The sequence below is a fragment of the Hippocampus zosterae genome, chromosome 5 (genome assembly GCF_025434085.1).
Source record: "Hippocampus zosterae strain Florida chromosome 5, ASM2543408v3, whole genome shotgun sequence".
NCBI lineage: Eukaryota > Metazoa > Chordata > Actinopteri > Syngnathiformes > Syngnathidae > Hippocampus > Hippocampus zosterae.
In genome coordinates, this window is record NC_067455.1 from 14,058,559 (window position 1) to 14,074,392 (window position 15,834).

The 15,834-nt window shown below is 41.7% G+C and overlaps 2 protein-coding genes across 3 annotated transcripts in view; both read right to left on the reverse strand.

The window, feature by feature from the left end:
* Positions 1–15,266, reverse strand: part of LOC127600882 (tumor necrosis factor receptor superfamily member 11B-like) — a 28,392-nt gene extending 13,126 nt beyond the window's left edge. For both annotated transcript variants that reach the window (XM_052065769.1, XM_052065768.1), the window contains exon 1: positions 15,100–15,266. In XM_052065769.1, coding sequence (XP_051921729.1) covers positions 15,100–15,183 — 84 coding nt within the window. In that variant the 5' untranslated portion in view covers positions 15,184–15,266. The remainder of the gene's footprint in view (positions 1–15,099) is intronic.
* LOC127600853 (F-actin-uncapping protein LRRC16A-like) overlaps positions 1–15,834 on the reverse strand; it is a 692,893-nt gene that overhangs the window by 73,931 nt on the left and 603,128 nt on the right. The window lies entirely within an intron of this gene.

Sequence of the window (15,834 nt, forward strand, 5' to 3'; positions counted from 1 at the left end):
CTCGAGCACATCTCATCGTTTTTTGGCTCAAGCTGGAAATATTTCTGAATGCTGGAGCAGTGGACTGCCCAAAGGCTTCCAGTAAGAGCGAGTTGAAGAAAAGGTCAGAGCTGTAACGTTGTAGCTCCTGGTGGACTCGCTGGCCTCCAGCCAATTACTGTGATTTAAAGAGCCCGAGAAGAAAATCATTCATAGAGATGAATCCCCGCATACACGAGCCGAGCTACATCATTACTGGCACTTCTAAAGCAACAATTAGTCTTATTGTATTGATGCCAAACAAGCTGTAATACCGTAGTTGTTTTGTGATTTCACTGTGCCTGTTAGTCTTCATTATTTTTCACTGCTCCTTTGGCTTATTTTCATCATACAGTAAATGATTAACTAAGTGGAGGCAGATGGTTTCATCGAGCTGCTTGAAGCGGACAAATGGACTTATTAGCCTTTTCCCAAATACTTGGGCATCTGGAGTGCCTGATACCCATCACATGTGAAATCAGGCAACCAAGTCAATCTTTTGATTTCTAAAAATGTGTTGTTAGTGCCCCACTGTTACATTATTGCTGAAGCTCATGTACATAACCACGTCCAAATATCCAGAGGCAGTTTAAAGCAACAGTGGTGGTTTCACACAAGCAGTTAGCAGTATACATTTGCAGTGCGCACACAGACACGTCAAAACCAAAATACAGTATATGCAAAGCTGCAGTGTTTTTTTGTTGAATGCACACATGAGCCTTTTTCACAGTGTTAGCTTCTGGTATCTATCTTTTGTTCCTGGAAGGAGAACTGGACTGTTTTCATGTAATAGTAGGCTATGTTTTATTTAATTTTAAAATAAAAACAAATAAACAACAAAAATGATCACAATTTTTTTTTTAAGTATTCAGCACAAATGTCGGCTTTGACATGATTTGACGTCATAGAACCTTCAATTGGCTCAAAGCTTAAGTCGGGAGACGGAATTGGTCAAGAGTTTTTAATTTAATTTTTTATTATTGGCACACTGATCCTTATACAGAGGGCTCGGTAGACGAGTGGTTAGCGCGTCAACCTCACAGTGCAGAGATTGTGGGTTCGATCCCGGCCCTGGCCTTCCTGTGTGGAGTTTGCATGTTCTCCCCGGGCCTGTGTGGGTTTTTTCTGGGTACTCCAATTTCCTCCCACATTCCAAAAACATGCACAGCAGGCTGATTGAACACTCCAAATTGTCCCTAGGTGTGAGTGTGAGCACGGATGGTTGTTCGTCTCTGTGTGCCCTACGATTGGCTGGCTCAGGGTGTCCCCGCCTACTGCCCGAAGACAGCTGGGATAGATTCCTGCACGCCTCGCGACACTTGTGAGGATAAGCGGTTCAGGAAATGGATGGATTGATGGATGGTCCTTATACGTATGTATGTACTTTTATAAATGATTTGACAACATTTATTGTAAATTTGCAAAGCCCAAAGCCACAACTCACTGACCCCTAAAAGTCTGGGGACCTCAGTCTCAATGATTTAGAGCTGTCAAAAAGCTACCAAATATGCTTTGGCGACTGTGTGAGAAAAAAGGAGAACCTGACGAGAACCCACGCAAGCACTGAGAGAAGAAAGTCCAAGCAGAAAATCTGGAGCAGACATCCAAAACCCTGTGAATGTGAGACAGCAGTCCTAACTGGGCACCGCGATGCACTTTATCACAACTTCTAGAGAATTACCCTACCATACTCACTGAGCCTACTTATTCATTTTCTAATTGGCTGTGAATTTTCTTGAACAGCTCGCCGTAGACTTGGAAAGAGAAGCGGTCAGTTAGCGAGCGTGTTTGACATGCAGCCATGCAGACCACGGAGGACACATGCAGACCAGATGTCAGCCGACAGCCCGCTTCCTTTCGGTTGCAGCATTGGGTCTGCGGACTTTCCCGTTGGCCGCGATGCGTCCTCATTGTTAAATGGTTCCATTGTTGCCTTGTGTGATCACACGTGACTGCATGCTTTCTCCCATATTTGCTTCAAAATAACTCCAGCAAGCGCTTCCTCTCACATGTCATGCATGTGCAGGGTAATGTATTGAATGTGCGGGCAACGCAAATGTGTATTTATGCGTAATGGCTGTGGTACTTTATGTGGTCGCCACTCCTGGCTGCTGTTTGTTAAAGTAACTGTTGGAGGTTACTGCTGGGCTTTCCCCATCCACCACCGCAATGCAAAACACTCCGTCTTACTATTTTATCACCGTGCACCACTGACCTCCCTCTCTGCTGCGTATTTGTATTCCTTCTTAAGCCGCTTACCTCAAAGAACACACTACTGACTACCTCAATAATAAATCTGGGTCAAATTTGACGGGTTGTTCTCTTTGCATCTGAGGTCAAAAGTGTGTTTTGTGGTCCTAACTGTGGTATGGAAACAACAACTGCTTGTTTTCTCATGGCTTGTGTGCTGTCTTGTTTTTTTGTTTCCACATTCTTTTATGGTATGGGTTTACGTGGAGGAATTAGGACCCAAGTACAGGAAGCAGGAGAGGCAAAGAAGGAATTCAGGATGTTCTCAAACAAAAAAGGAATGCATTTACAAAGAAACAAAAAAGCAAACAAGACACTCGGAATGAAAGCTACTAAATTAACAAAAGTCCCAAAATATATAAAGTAACAAAATAAAATTGGGAAAGGACTCACCACAACCGGGAACAAGGCCAGACAGAAACAGAAGCAAACAACTTCTGGATACCAAAAAAAACTAAATACAAGCAAAGTGATGAGACAATGAGGAACACCTGAACAAGGCGTGAGTGGCTGAGGGAACTCACTGACAGACACAAGGGACTGGGCTCAACACGAGAACAGGTAGACCTCACAAGACACACATAGAAAAAGGGACACAGGGCGAACATCTCATCCATCCATTCATTTTCGGATCTGCTAATCCTCACAAGGGTCGCCATGCGTGCTGGAGCCTATTCCAGCTATCTTTGGGCAATAGGTGGGGGACACCTTGAACTGGTTGCCAGCCAATCGCAGGGCACACAGAGACATACAACTATTCGCACTCACACTCACACCTAGGCCCAATTTAGAGTGTTCCATTAACCAGCCACGAATGTTTTGGAATGTGGGAAAAAAAACGGAGAACCTGGAGAAAGCTCACGCAGGCACGGGGAGAACATGCAATTGACTGAGTGTTGTGTCAAAATCAAAAATACACCGCACTCATTCACATTTCACTTATCATGTCGACCTGAGATATTTAACTACAGTACGGATATGCCACGTGTTCAAAAAATAGCCTCCACTCTAATTCGTACCAAGCCTCAATTAATCATGGTATACGTTGCCCACTAAAATATGTCCCAAAAAAATATGGTGAGTTATCCACTCCATATATATATATATTAGAGCTGTCAAACAATTAAAATATTTAATCTAATTAAAAATGCAATTGTCATAATTAACTCATATGAACTAAAAAAATTAATCGTGATTACTCACATATTTTTTATCGTTTCTGAATTTCCTTTTACATTTTTTGTCCTATTTTTCCCCATTTTAATGCTCTCATCAACTTGAAATCATGAATCAGTTTTCTATGTGCCAAATGCAAATATTTACTGAAATAACAATTTCAATTTTCAATGAACATTTTTCACTTGGAGCAGTTGTTCACACATAATCTCTCACACAATATTACTGTCCATCAACAATAGTGAAAAAAATATTTTGTCACACAACAGCTGCTTTAACAGCTTTTTTTATGAAATCAAAAAAGAGCAATATAGCATTATAAAGTGCACATCTAAGGTAACCTAGTACTCAGCCTATAGTGGATTTAAACCATGGTTGCATACTTCGTTTTTCTCAAGTTTGCTTTGAAAACAGCAGTCTGTTTCTGTATGTTTGTTGGAGAATAACGAGACCCCGGACACCAGTGTTCGTTTTGTGCCGCTGTATTTAAAACTGCAGGCCGTACAAACAAGCGCAAGCATTCCCCCGTGCATCTGGGGCAAACCATTCTGAAAGAGGGGGGTTTCACTCCCCCTAACAAAGTCAGGCTATGTTGATTACGTTGGTACTTCTTGCGCGGAAGTCTCTCTACGGTTTTTGTGTCTACATCATTTCGGATGACTACACTGGAGACGTTTTATTTTCGCTAGGTCGCTACCACTGCACCGCTGAACTTCCGTTGTCATGTCACTGCCTCTGCGCACCGTCACTGTCAGACGAGACGAACACATAGAACAGGGGTGTCCAAACTTTTTGCCAAGGGGGCCAGATTTTATGTGGTAAAATGTCCGGTGGCCGACCTTGCCTGACATTCTTTACATTGAACAACAATATTGTTCAACAAATTTTAGTAAGCCAGTCTGTTCACATTTCCATTTTTATTTTAATTTCAACAATCTTAAGAATTTCTTTTGGTTCATTTGAAACAGGTGTATCACATGCAACTGCTTATTCACTTGACTTTTTCTTAAACAGAAGTCTCCTGAGTGCAAATTGATTGATTTGAAACATAAAATGTATCACCATGACTTTTCAATAGTCACAAAACCTTTGACTCGAACAACAGGGAAATGAACAAGCAATACACATATCCACAACTGCAAGGATCATTTGAAATATGACAGATCAGTCAATATAAACACGGAGTTATGTCTTGTTAACTCGTGAGTGATGCCCTCTAGTGTCTAAATGCTATTACTCATTTAGTGAATGCTATTACTCATTTAGCCACTAGAGGGAAGCAGTACTCTATGAAACATCACTCGCTAGTCTACGAGACCTCAGTCAATGCAACACGTGTTCCATTGAGCCCAACCTGCGGGCCAGACGGCACTGATTTTATGACGGGGGCCGAGGGCCGGATGAAATTCGACCGCGGGCCGGTTTTGGCCCGCGGGCCGGACTTTGGACATGCATGACATAGAAGCTCCACCCGCTCTATTTATATGGACACGGAACGCTGTAACTTTCCACACAAAATAGTTCCAAACAAGTAACAATCGCGTCAGTGGCATACATCGTATACCTGTATGATATACAGAGAGAGAAGAACAGGTAACTTTGATCTTGTCAGTGGAGCAATCTGGCAACTTTTTAAACGTAAACTTTCCATTCATAAATTCTTTAAGTATCCGTTTTCGGTGCCTCGCTGCCATGGCTGGCAAAACAGACATGGGCGTGGACTTGTGCAGCGCGCTTGTTGTTTTGTTCTGGTGTATTTATAGAGCAACGTAACATCCGCTTGTGACGTGTGCCGCGTTAATCTCGCGAGAAAAAAATTAATCCCGTTAAAATTCATTTAAATTAATGCCAATACAAACGCGCTAAACTGACAACTCTAATATATATATATATATATATATATATATATATATACATACACACACACAGTACTGCAACGTCTCCTACTACAGATTTACAATTGTAAATTTGTAAATAACTCAAATTTGTAAATAACTCACTGAGAGTTTTGGTACATTTGACTGACTTCCATGCAGGCACCGTGTGTTCAGCTCTGCCCTATAGACGTCATCCCATAATTGTCGGGTGTGTTGTTCCTTTTAATATGGTGTCGGTGTTTGACTGGTGAACATGTCCGCTTCACAGTGCAGAGGTGCAGGGTTCGATCCTGGCTCTAACCTTCCTGTGTGGAGTTTCCATATTCTCCCCGGGCCTGCGTGGGGTTTCTCCAGAGACTCCATTTTCCTCTCACATTCCAAAACACGCATGGCAGGTTGATTGGGATCTCTAGATTGACCCTAGGTGTTATTGAGAGTGTGAATGGTTGTTCGTCTATGTGTGCCCTGCGATTGGCTGGCAACCAGTTCAGGGTGTACCCCGCTTACTGCTCGAAAACAGCTGGGCTAAGCGCCAGCACAGCCACAACACTTGTGAGGATAAAGTGGATCAGAAAATGGATTGATGTCTGGATATATACAATACAAATGCTTAAGAATGCTGAAATAGTAACCTGCCAAAACGTTACTGCTTAATTGTTACTGTTACTTAATTAAATGGCCATTCCTTCAGTTTTCTCGAGCGCCAAAGGGAAATGATACCTCCCCTCCCACCCCCCACACCCCCAAAAAGATGAAAGTCTCTCTATTGGAAACCTGAACCTACAAGAAACACAGTGAGCTCAGTGTGTTTTTTCCTGACAAAACACATTAATCTCAGTGGACATTTGATGGAAGGATTTGACCCAGATTGACTGCGTGAGCCATTCTATGACTCCATGTTTGTTTGTTTTTTTTTGTAGCATGGGTGGCCCCCACCAGGAATCATATTCATAATTTTCATGGTCATAAATTAAGAAGGCCATTATGCCGTGAGACAGCAGCCAGCCACTTTAAAGAGTATAGAGAAGGCCTGACAGAGTGTGACACCGGTTGAGCTAATCTGGTTACAGTTACAGCCGTCACACCAACAAGTCACGCTGAGGTCACTGGCATGTACTCACTAGCGCACATGTGGAAATTGTCCCGGTCGCATTGATTTTGTCAGCTTTCTCACAGTGCTCTTTGGACTGAGTCCAATGGCAGTGACAGAAAACAGTTACACACAATGCACAGAACAGAGATGGAAGGACAGCACATGCATTCTGGGAAATGTTAAGATGAAATCGCTGTGATGGAAGCCGAATAATCCATCTCGGGACAAATTAAAAAAATTATTGAATGTTTCACTCGTTCAGTTAGAAGGATATGATGAGAGCTATTTGGACCGGTCAATAAAATCAAACATTTGGTGATGAAACATGCAGAAATACGTGTGGCCACTTGGGAGCAGCAGAGGAGGCAAGTAATGTGAACAAGAGTTTTGAGACCACCTGGCCATTCATACAAGAAGTGACATTTGCACGTAGCTTCCCCACTTTAGGAAAGACTAACACGATAATGAAAGACTAATAAAAGTCTGATAATATCATGGACCGTACAATCTCCGAAGCCAGGACAATGGAATTACATGTAATTTTTTTTCTTACAAATCAAGACTCTTGATCTCTTTTCTTAAAAATGATTAACCGTGATTCATTGTTAAAATGCTGTCTTAGAATTTGCAATGTTTATGGCTCAACAACCCATTTAGGAGGTGGGGGTCTGTGTGTCTTTTTTCTGAAATGTGACGCTTTGGAGACACAAGGATTCTGCTCGCCAGTGTTGTGTAAATTGGTTTCAGTCCTTCCTGGCACAGAATATCTATCATTGGTCAGTAGTAATGCGTAAGTAAGGTAGGTATGCAATACTCAATACTGACTGCTATTTTGGGTAACTAGTTCTAGTGTCTGAATGTGTTCGTATATTCCATGACTTCATGCATTACTTTGAGAGAAAATAGACGCAAAATGTCCAGGTGTAGAATAATAATAATTATCATACATTTTATTTATAAGCGCCTTTAACAACACTCAAGGATACTTTACAATCAAGAGCAAAACAATAAAACCACAGATACAATTAGAAATAAAGGAAGAGATGGATTTAAGCTGAATATGCAAGTTTGAATAGGTGGGTAGGTAGAATATCTGTCTAGAATAACAGTAGCAGACAACTGCCACTATTCTCCAAAAGTGAGTAGTAACATGAGGCAGAAATCATTCAACTGTACGCCAAATTCAGTCACACTGGTACATGGATGGTTTGCACATGCAACAAAATTAACATTTAACAAATAATAAAATGAAGGAGGTCAAAGAAACAAATAATAACATAAAGGAGGTCAAAAACACCCTTTTACGAACCAAGAGGCACAAATCAAACAACTGTATATTATGGAACATAAAGTAACAAAGGGGGCGGCCCGGTAGTCCAGTGGTTAGCACGTCGGCTTCACAGTGCAGAGGTACCGGGTTCGATTCCAGCTCCGGCCTCCCTGTGTGGAGTTTGCATGTTCTCCGCCTGCGTGGGTTTTCTCCGGGTGCTCCGGTTTCCTCCCACATTCCAAAAATAGGCATGGCAGGCTGATTGAACACTCTGAATTGTCCCTAGGTGTGAGTGTGAGCGTGGATGGTTGTTTGTCTATGTGTGCCCTGCGATTGGCTGGCAACCGATTCAGGGTGTCCCCCGCCCACTGCCCGGAGACAGCTGGGATAGGCTCCAGCACCCCCCGCGACCCTAGTGAGGATCAAGCGAAGATGAATGAATGAATGAATGAAGTAACAAAGGGAATGATGTCACATATTTACCAAGTCACATTTTCAGCATGATGTCGTCTCATGTAAAATCAAATGAAGGAAAGTGTTATCTAGCTTTAACGAAAAAACGGCATCAAATTGAAGAATCATTTGATTTGATTTGATTGATGATTGATCCCCCCCCCATTTTGCTGCTGTAGACTGCAAATTTCCCCAGTGTGGGACACATAAAGGTTATTTATCTTATCTTATCTTATCACAGCATTCCAGCTGACAAAGTCCCAACATGTTGTGTGAAACAGAGCTGCGACGAATGGTCTTTGAATTTATTTGTTATAAAATATCACAGTGACAATTTTTCCAGTTTGTGTTTCTGGTTCCCAAATGTTTTTGATGAGTCTCATAAAACTCATCTAAATCCAACTGTGTGGACTGACTGGGCACAGTCATTGTAGAACAGAAAAGGACATGCCCCAAACTGTAGGAAGCACTATTCAATTACAGAGTCCACAATGTCTGATATCTGATGCTTCCTGGACTAACCAATTTTGCTCAAACTTTGCAGTGTCTCATCCATCTTTATCAAACCCGTCCAATTTGCTCGGGTTTTAAAGAGTGGGTGTGCTGGACGATGCCTCGTAGTGTGTGTGTGTGTGTGTGTGTGTGTGTCTGTGTGTTTATCAGCAATTAAAAGAGTGACTGAACTTTCCGACCTCCTGGTTTTCTTTGAAGACACCATTTGATGACGTCATTCATAGACCATCACTGGAAACCCAAATTACATGGCAGCTAAGTCCCACTGACATCCATAATTACACTGTCAGTGAGATAAATGTACTATGGGGAGCCCGGCCAGATGGGAGGAAAGGATGGATGAAGGTACTGAAGCGGAGAGGCAAATCAAAGGATAAAAAGGGGAGGTTGTTTGATTTAAATGTGATTATGTTAAGATAACAATATAAACAGCAAAAGGAGAAATGTTCAAGGACTGAGCCCTTCACTTAATGAAAAACCTCCATCTCCAATAAAGCTTTTGTTTGGGAAAAACATCGGACAGAAGAATAAATCAAACTTTCCCCGTAACAAAATGGCTGATATTCTTCTGATTGCTATGAAACCTCAAACAGCAACGAACAGATGAACTAAACCTCAAATAGCAACAAACGGCATTAACTAAATGAGATTTTTTAAAAAGCACAGAAAACATGTCGATTCATGATACCCCATACTTGCCGCAGCGTGTTTGGTTGCTCACTGACTTGACTTGTACTCCCACAACACTATTAACTCTTAGGAACATATTTTTTGCAGAGAAACGCACATACGCTTGGTGTAAAAACTGGCACATCTTCATTTTCGTTCCGGGGCAAGTCTAGTTTACCATGTTTGGGAATTTGGCTTCACTGGGCGCTTAAGCGGACCGAGGGAGTTTTCTATTACATTCGGCCGGCACACCTGACAATTTAGTGACAGCAACTAGACTCAAATTCAGATCTACCTAAAAGCAGGTCTAAATTGTGGCCCAGGTGGTGTAAAATGTTTTGGTGGATTTGATCGAGGTGCAGGCAGACAGATTTTGAGCTTTTCAGACGTGTGTGGTTGATGTAATTGAATTTCATTCATAAACAGCATGCGCCGATCCCTCAGAATCATTGGAGCAATCACTTAATTGGACAAATGATTATTCGATATGTGTAATACATTCAATTCACCAAAATCACATTACACTATATGCACATATAGCGAAACTAGGTTCCAGCAGGTGTAAATTTTAGACTCCCGGTACTTTCAGCCATCAATTTGTCAGTTGTGCACGCCAAATGAAACGGGCTCAAAGGGGCCACTATGGCGCAGAGGTGTCTGCCAGTTTCCCAAACAAGTGGCATGAAAATCAGGATGTGAGTTTTTACGTTGAAGCGCAGCTGCTCTGTGTATGATTATAGCGCCCTGAGAGGTCATTACAAAAAGCACCTTCATTATCAAGCTACGATAGCTCACATAACTCCATCCATCCGTCCATTTTCCGATCCGCTTCATCCTCAAAAAGGTCGCGGGGTGTGCTGGAGCCTATTCCAGCTGTCATTCGCCAGTCGGCAGGGGGACACCGTAAACTGGTTGCCAGCCATTCACAACATAACGCCACATATTTAAATTTGTAGAGTTACACTGGAAAGAGTCAATTAGGCAATGTGAGTCAGGGTTATCTGAGGTCATCCTTAAATTAGTGGCATGTAGAGCCTGGCTGCAGCACAAGAGGATCAAACCCCACAACAGCAATTCGCACACCAGGCCCATGGTTTCGGTTAACTGAAGAACACAGGTGGGCTGAAGGGGGATTCCAACTTTATGCTGGCATTTGTATGGCAAGTTTTTCTTGAGAATATGGAATCTCTCTTTTTTTTAAGGTCATAAAGAGAGACAGCGGGAGACGGAGTTGGGGGTTATTCTTCCATGCTGCTTTAGGGAATGGCATATTGACTCTCATTGCTCACTTGCTCCGATTTAACAAAACTTTTCTTCCCATTGTTCATTAACCAGTGCTAAACAAATTACTTCATGCTTTTGATTTTGTTTATTACAAAAAAACCAAGTCATGTTTGTGTAGTTATCTCAATTATGTTCCTATGATAACAAGAAACAGTATGTAAAGAAATTCACAAATGCATATTTTTTATAATATTGTAACGTCCTTCATTTGAAGGATCAATAATATTTTTTCCAATTGCTAATTTGATTTGGGGAAGTTTGTCTCTGGCGAAGGAGATCAGAACAATAACCAACATTTAAGTGATAACATTTTCTTAAAAATGACGTATTCTGTATTAACTCCCTCCCCACTCCCCAAACATTGTCCTATGCAAACATTTGCGAATGTTGTACTTAACCCATGTGTAACTTCCACTACTCCCTGTGGGGAAGACAACAATGTCTGCTCTGTGCAATGAATTTCCGCCCTATTTGCATCATTCATCTCATTCATTCATCTTCCGTACCGCTTGATCCTCACTAGGGTCGCGGGGGGTACTGGAGCCTATCCCAGCTGTCTCCGGGCAGTAGGCGGGGGACACCCTGAATCGGTTGCCAGCCAATCGCAACCTATTTGCATCAGTCATACTGTTTTTGAAGACAATACACACGGAAGTAAGATGAAACCAAAACAAAAGCCAGAGTGTGACATTGATTCAAATAGTTGCATGCCTTTTGCATACTTCCCCACATGTCTTTGTCTCTTGACCACACAATGCACAAACTCCTAAAATAAAGAAATCCCTCTGCACCCTGCCCACAGTTGCACTCCATTCATGCAAACTTCCGTTATCTGCTCGACTGTTGATGCAAAAGAGGAAGTTCGGTGTGCAGTCGCAACATACCAAGGTGAACATTTATTTGTCTAAAAAATAAAATACTTGCTCCTTCACACACTCGAGGCAGGGCCCTCCTGTCACTCTTCACAAGGTTTTCAAAAGAATGAAATCGGTTTGACCCAATACCCCCACACCCACAACCCTCTTTGCATGTGCAGCTTCTTCAATGGAATACAGCACTGTACTGGCACATTTGGGGAAGTTGGTGCAGGTCACTCCAACGGACACATCCAAGAGGAAAGCGGGCAGCGGGCGTTAAGATAAAGAAGGAAGAGATAACAGATACGAACACATGGAGATACTGTACATTACTACAATGGGATTAAGGTGTAAATGCATGATGGCAGACTTGGTGTCAAATCAGGTTTCAAAAACTCCATAGTAGCAAACTACAAAGAGAAATTGGAAATCAAATATTGAACTACCGCAATCATTTAATAATAATAAGAAGAATAAACTATAAGATGAATGGATGGACGAACAATACAGTGGATGCGATGAATGACTGATATGTTGCTAGATTGGTGGATTTATTAATAATAGGATAATGACTGGATGTAAGGTCAGGGCAGTCTGATGGATGGATAGCGTGATGACAGATGGATGATCATGGGGTAGACAGATGGGGGGGATAGAAAAAATGAACAGACAGACAAAGGGGTGGATCACAGATTGACAAATGATGGGTTGATAGACTTATTGACAGGAACATGGAACGGTTGACTGTCAGATGGGTACAGCCCTAAAGCTGTTGCTGCTTTTAAGGGCGATAGTTGAAGAATTGAAAAGACAGATACGGTATAAAAAGTGGATGGACAGATGATGGATGGATGAAAGAACAGATTTAGAAAACAGGGATAGGCAACTTAAATGCTGGAAAAGGGCCACAATTTTTTATTCAGCGCGAGTGGGGTAGGACGATGCACTTCCTAAACTGATGCATGACAATAGATGGTGTTTTAAATATGGACAAAATATGTACATGAGTGCAACATATATGCTCTCAATATATTTCATTTTTTGGAATACATTTCTCATGGCATATAGACCAGATCCACTCTCTGAACCGAAGAACAAAGGGTTGAACCACGTACTGGGAGGTCCCCCCCGAGCCCCTGGTGCATAGGCTTCACAAAACTGCTGAAGAGGAAACCAACACATTTTGGGCAGCAATTTTTCACAAAAAACAACTCACTCAAAGTTAATATGAATGAGGTAATTTGTTTGTCCTGCATATTATTCTGAATCTGCAAGACATTCATGGTCTTACTCACATTTTAGAATAGGTTAATACAGTAGGTCCTAGTGCAAGCACAACCAAGCCATGTCTGCCATCTAGTGGTGAATGGTGATATTACAACTTAAAAAAACAATCGACCCTGCATACTCTCAGTGTAGCCACCACAGATTTAAATATATACAGACTTTTTTCAGTTTTTTTAATATATTGGCAATTTTCCAGCCCCCCGCCACCTCACAATTGTTTTCATAGTTTTTTTTAAAGAATTTGTGGTGTTTGTAAATGTGGAATATATGTAATATTTATATACATAGTATGTAAGATGTTGTAAATGTTCATTCACATTTTTTAAAAATCAAGGGGCCAACCAGAGTGTAATGGGTGGCTGCATGGGGCCCACAGGCCACCAGTTGTCAATCAATTGTATAGATGTTGTACAGATAAATCAAATGACGATGGATGAATGGAAATATGTGCATATGGATTGTTAGACCGACGGGTAGATGACACCTATTGGTAACAGACTGCTGTACGAACATCTTAACAGATGGATAAAAGAATGAACAGACACAGTGACTGGACACATGGATTGATGGATGTACAAAAAGACATACTGATGGGTCGCTGGATGAAGGAATGGGTGTCTGGATGATTAAGAGACAGATGAATGAACACATTAGATTGGCAGGAGAATGGACGGATGAAGACATTTAGGATCAAGCAGGTGGATAGATGGATAGACAGACAGATGAATAGAGAGTGACTCTGGGGAATGGTGGATGGACTAACAGATTGCTGGATGGAGGGATGACGTGATAACAGGCTGAGCAAGAGAACAGACAGAGTTGGAAAGTAGATGAAGCAACAAACATATAAATTGAAAAGACGTGTTTAATGTCTGCCTGCTGGTTGGGTGATAAAGAACACATTGAGACATAAAAGAAATAAACATGTTTGTGTGTCAGTCACAGTATTACAACTGTTATCATCCAAAAGGAACATGCGTTTGAAGACAGACGACAGATTGCAGCCACATGTGCTGGGGACGTGCCGAGAAAAGGAAGTGCACACAGGTGCACGAGATAAATTCACTGCGTGAAACCACAACAACCTTTCTGGACAAGGCTGCAGACCATTTGTTAGACTCGGACACGAGTTGCTCAATGAAGGAGTGAGCGGCTGCTTGGATGCGTGGCTCACTTGGAAGCAGGCGCACAAATATGAGAGATTCCCAAAGGAAATGATTGGCTAATTAGCTGGATGTTGAAAACAGTGAGAGGTCTGACTCAATAGTTGGCTAAATATGACAGTCGTCTGACTGAATGTCTGAATAATGCGAAACCACGTCAATACTATTTTCTTTGCAAAAGTATCCAGATGTGTAGAGGTGGCAAATCCAGGTCCACAAAGTAATAACCCTGCCAGGGTTTGGGTTTCGCCGCAGGTGCGTCGACTCAATCGGCAGGTAACCAAGCTCTTGAGTAAAAGCACCTGTGGCCAAAGCCAAACTCTGGCAGGTTTTTACTTTCTGGACCTGGATTTACTACCTCGGCGATTTGTAATGAACTCACCTGCAAGAATCGTTTCATGCGTTGGCTTTAAGTGCCATTCCCTACATTGGCTTGAAAACGAAAAGGAGCAAGAGCGTGTTTAGTGCTTGCAAATGGCCAAGGCATACAAGGATGATTTTAGCATGTTTTTCTTCTCTGGTAACCGGTAAAAACATGCAAAATTTACACAAATCACCAACGGCAAGCAAACTACACTGAATGAAAACAACACTCTCAGGGTGGAACCAGAATAGTATGGTAGAATAATATGAATAGTAACAACAACATTATAAATTTTCATCGAAGCAATTTTAAATGTTATGTTATATTCTGTGTGGTTGCTGATGAATGAATGTTGTTGTGGTTTTTATGTGGAGGCAGGCATGTGCAATTACATTGTCTTTTTTTATGCAATTACTATAAAACTTCAAATGAAAGATCGCCAAACGGTCTCAAATTAAAACACTTTTCCTGTGGATTTATTTGCATTTCTGTTGTTTTGTCACCATCATGACTAATTTTACTGCACAATATTGCCCATAAACTTTGAGACTGAATGAGCATTCCCTGTGCATGCTTTAAACAAATACTGTTCTGTAGCCACAGGGAGAGTGCAGTGTTGCACAGCAGGCACAGAAATGATCCACATTGGCAATACAATTTTAACTACTATAGTTACAGCTTGGAAATTAGAGCCATCAAGCCACAGAAACGCAGGCTAATCTACAAAGTACATGCTTACAAGTAATGAACACACACGTACACACACACACACACACACACACAAATCATGTGTCTCAGGATCAAAACAACTAAAATACAACTTACCAAGATAAGTTTCATGGCCAGGTTGGAGCTTGCTATCCAAGTGCTCTTCTCCTCTGCATAAAAGTGAAGTAATGTGGACTCCATCACAAATGTCCTCTTATACCGGAGCCACAGAGAGAGAGGGAGAAAGTGTGTAAGAGAGCAAGTCAGAGAGAGAGAGAGCACATTGCCCACCCACTGAGTGTCTCCCCCTCGCACAGACCATACGCCAAGTGGTGCATAAGAGGAGGAGAGAGAGGACTACTTCAAGCGAAGAGGGATCATTTATTTCGTGACCATGAATGGATGTGACTTTAAAATTAGGGCTCAATTATGTATTTATTCATGCATTCATGAAGAAGTGTTCTTTTTGAAAAACAAAACAGATCATTTGGAAATGTCGGTAAGATTTCCATTTGCCTGAAATGCTCCCATCTTCTTTTCACATAATTTTTTGAACTTTATGACAATGCCTATAACAGGGCTTTCCATCCCATGTTTAAGTTTAAACCCTTCAAAGCTCAGGGAGAAGTAGATCCATGGGTAATATCAGTAAAGAACTATGATTATTTTATAATCCTGACATCTACTATTGATACTGCTTTTGCTGTTTGGAATTGCAGGGAGCTGGATCCTACCCCATCTCATAGCAAACGGCAAATTTCACAATGGACTGGCAGCAAGTAAATAGCACAGGGCACAAAGAGAGACAGACACCCATTCACATTCACACCATCACTGAATGACAGGTGAACC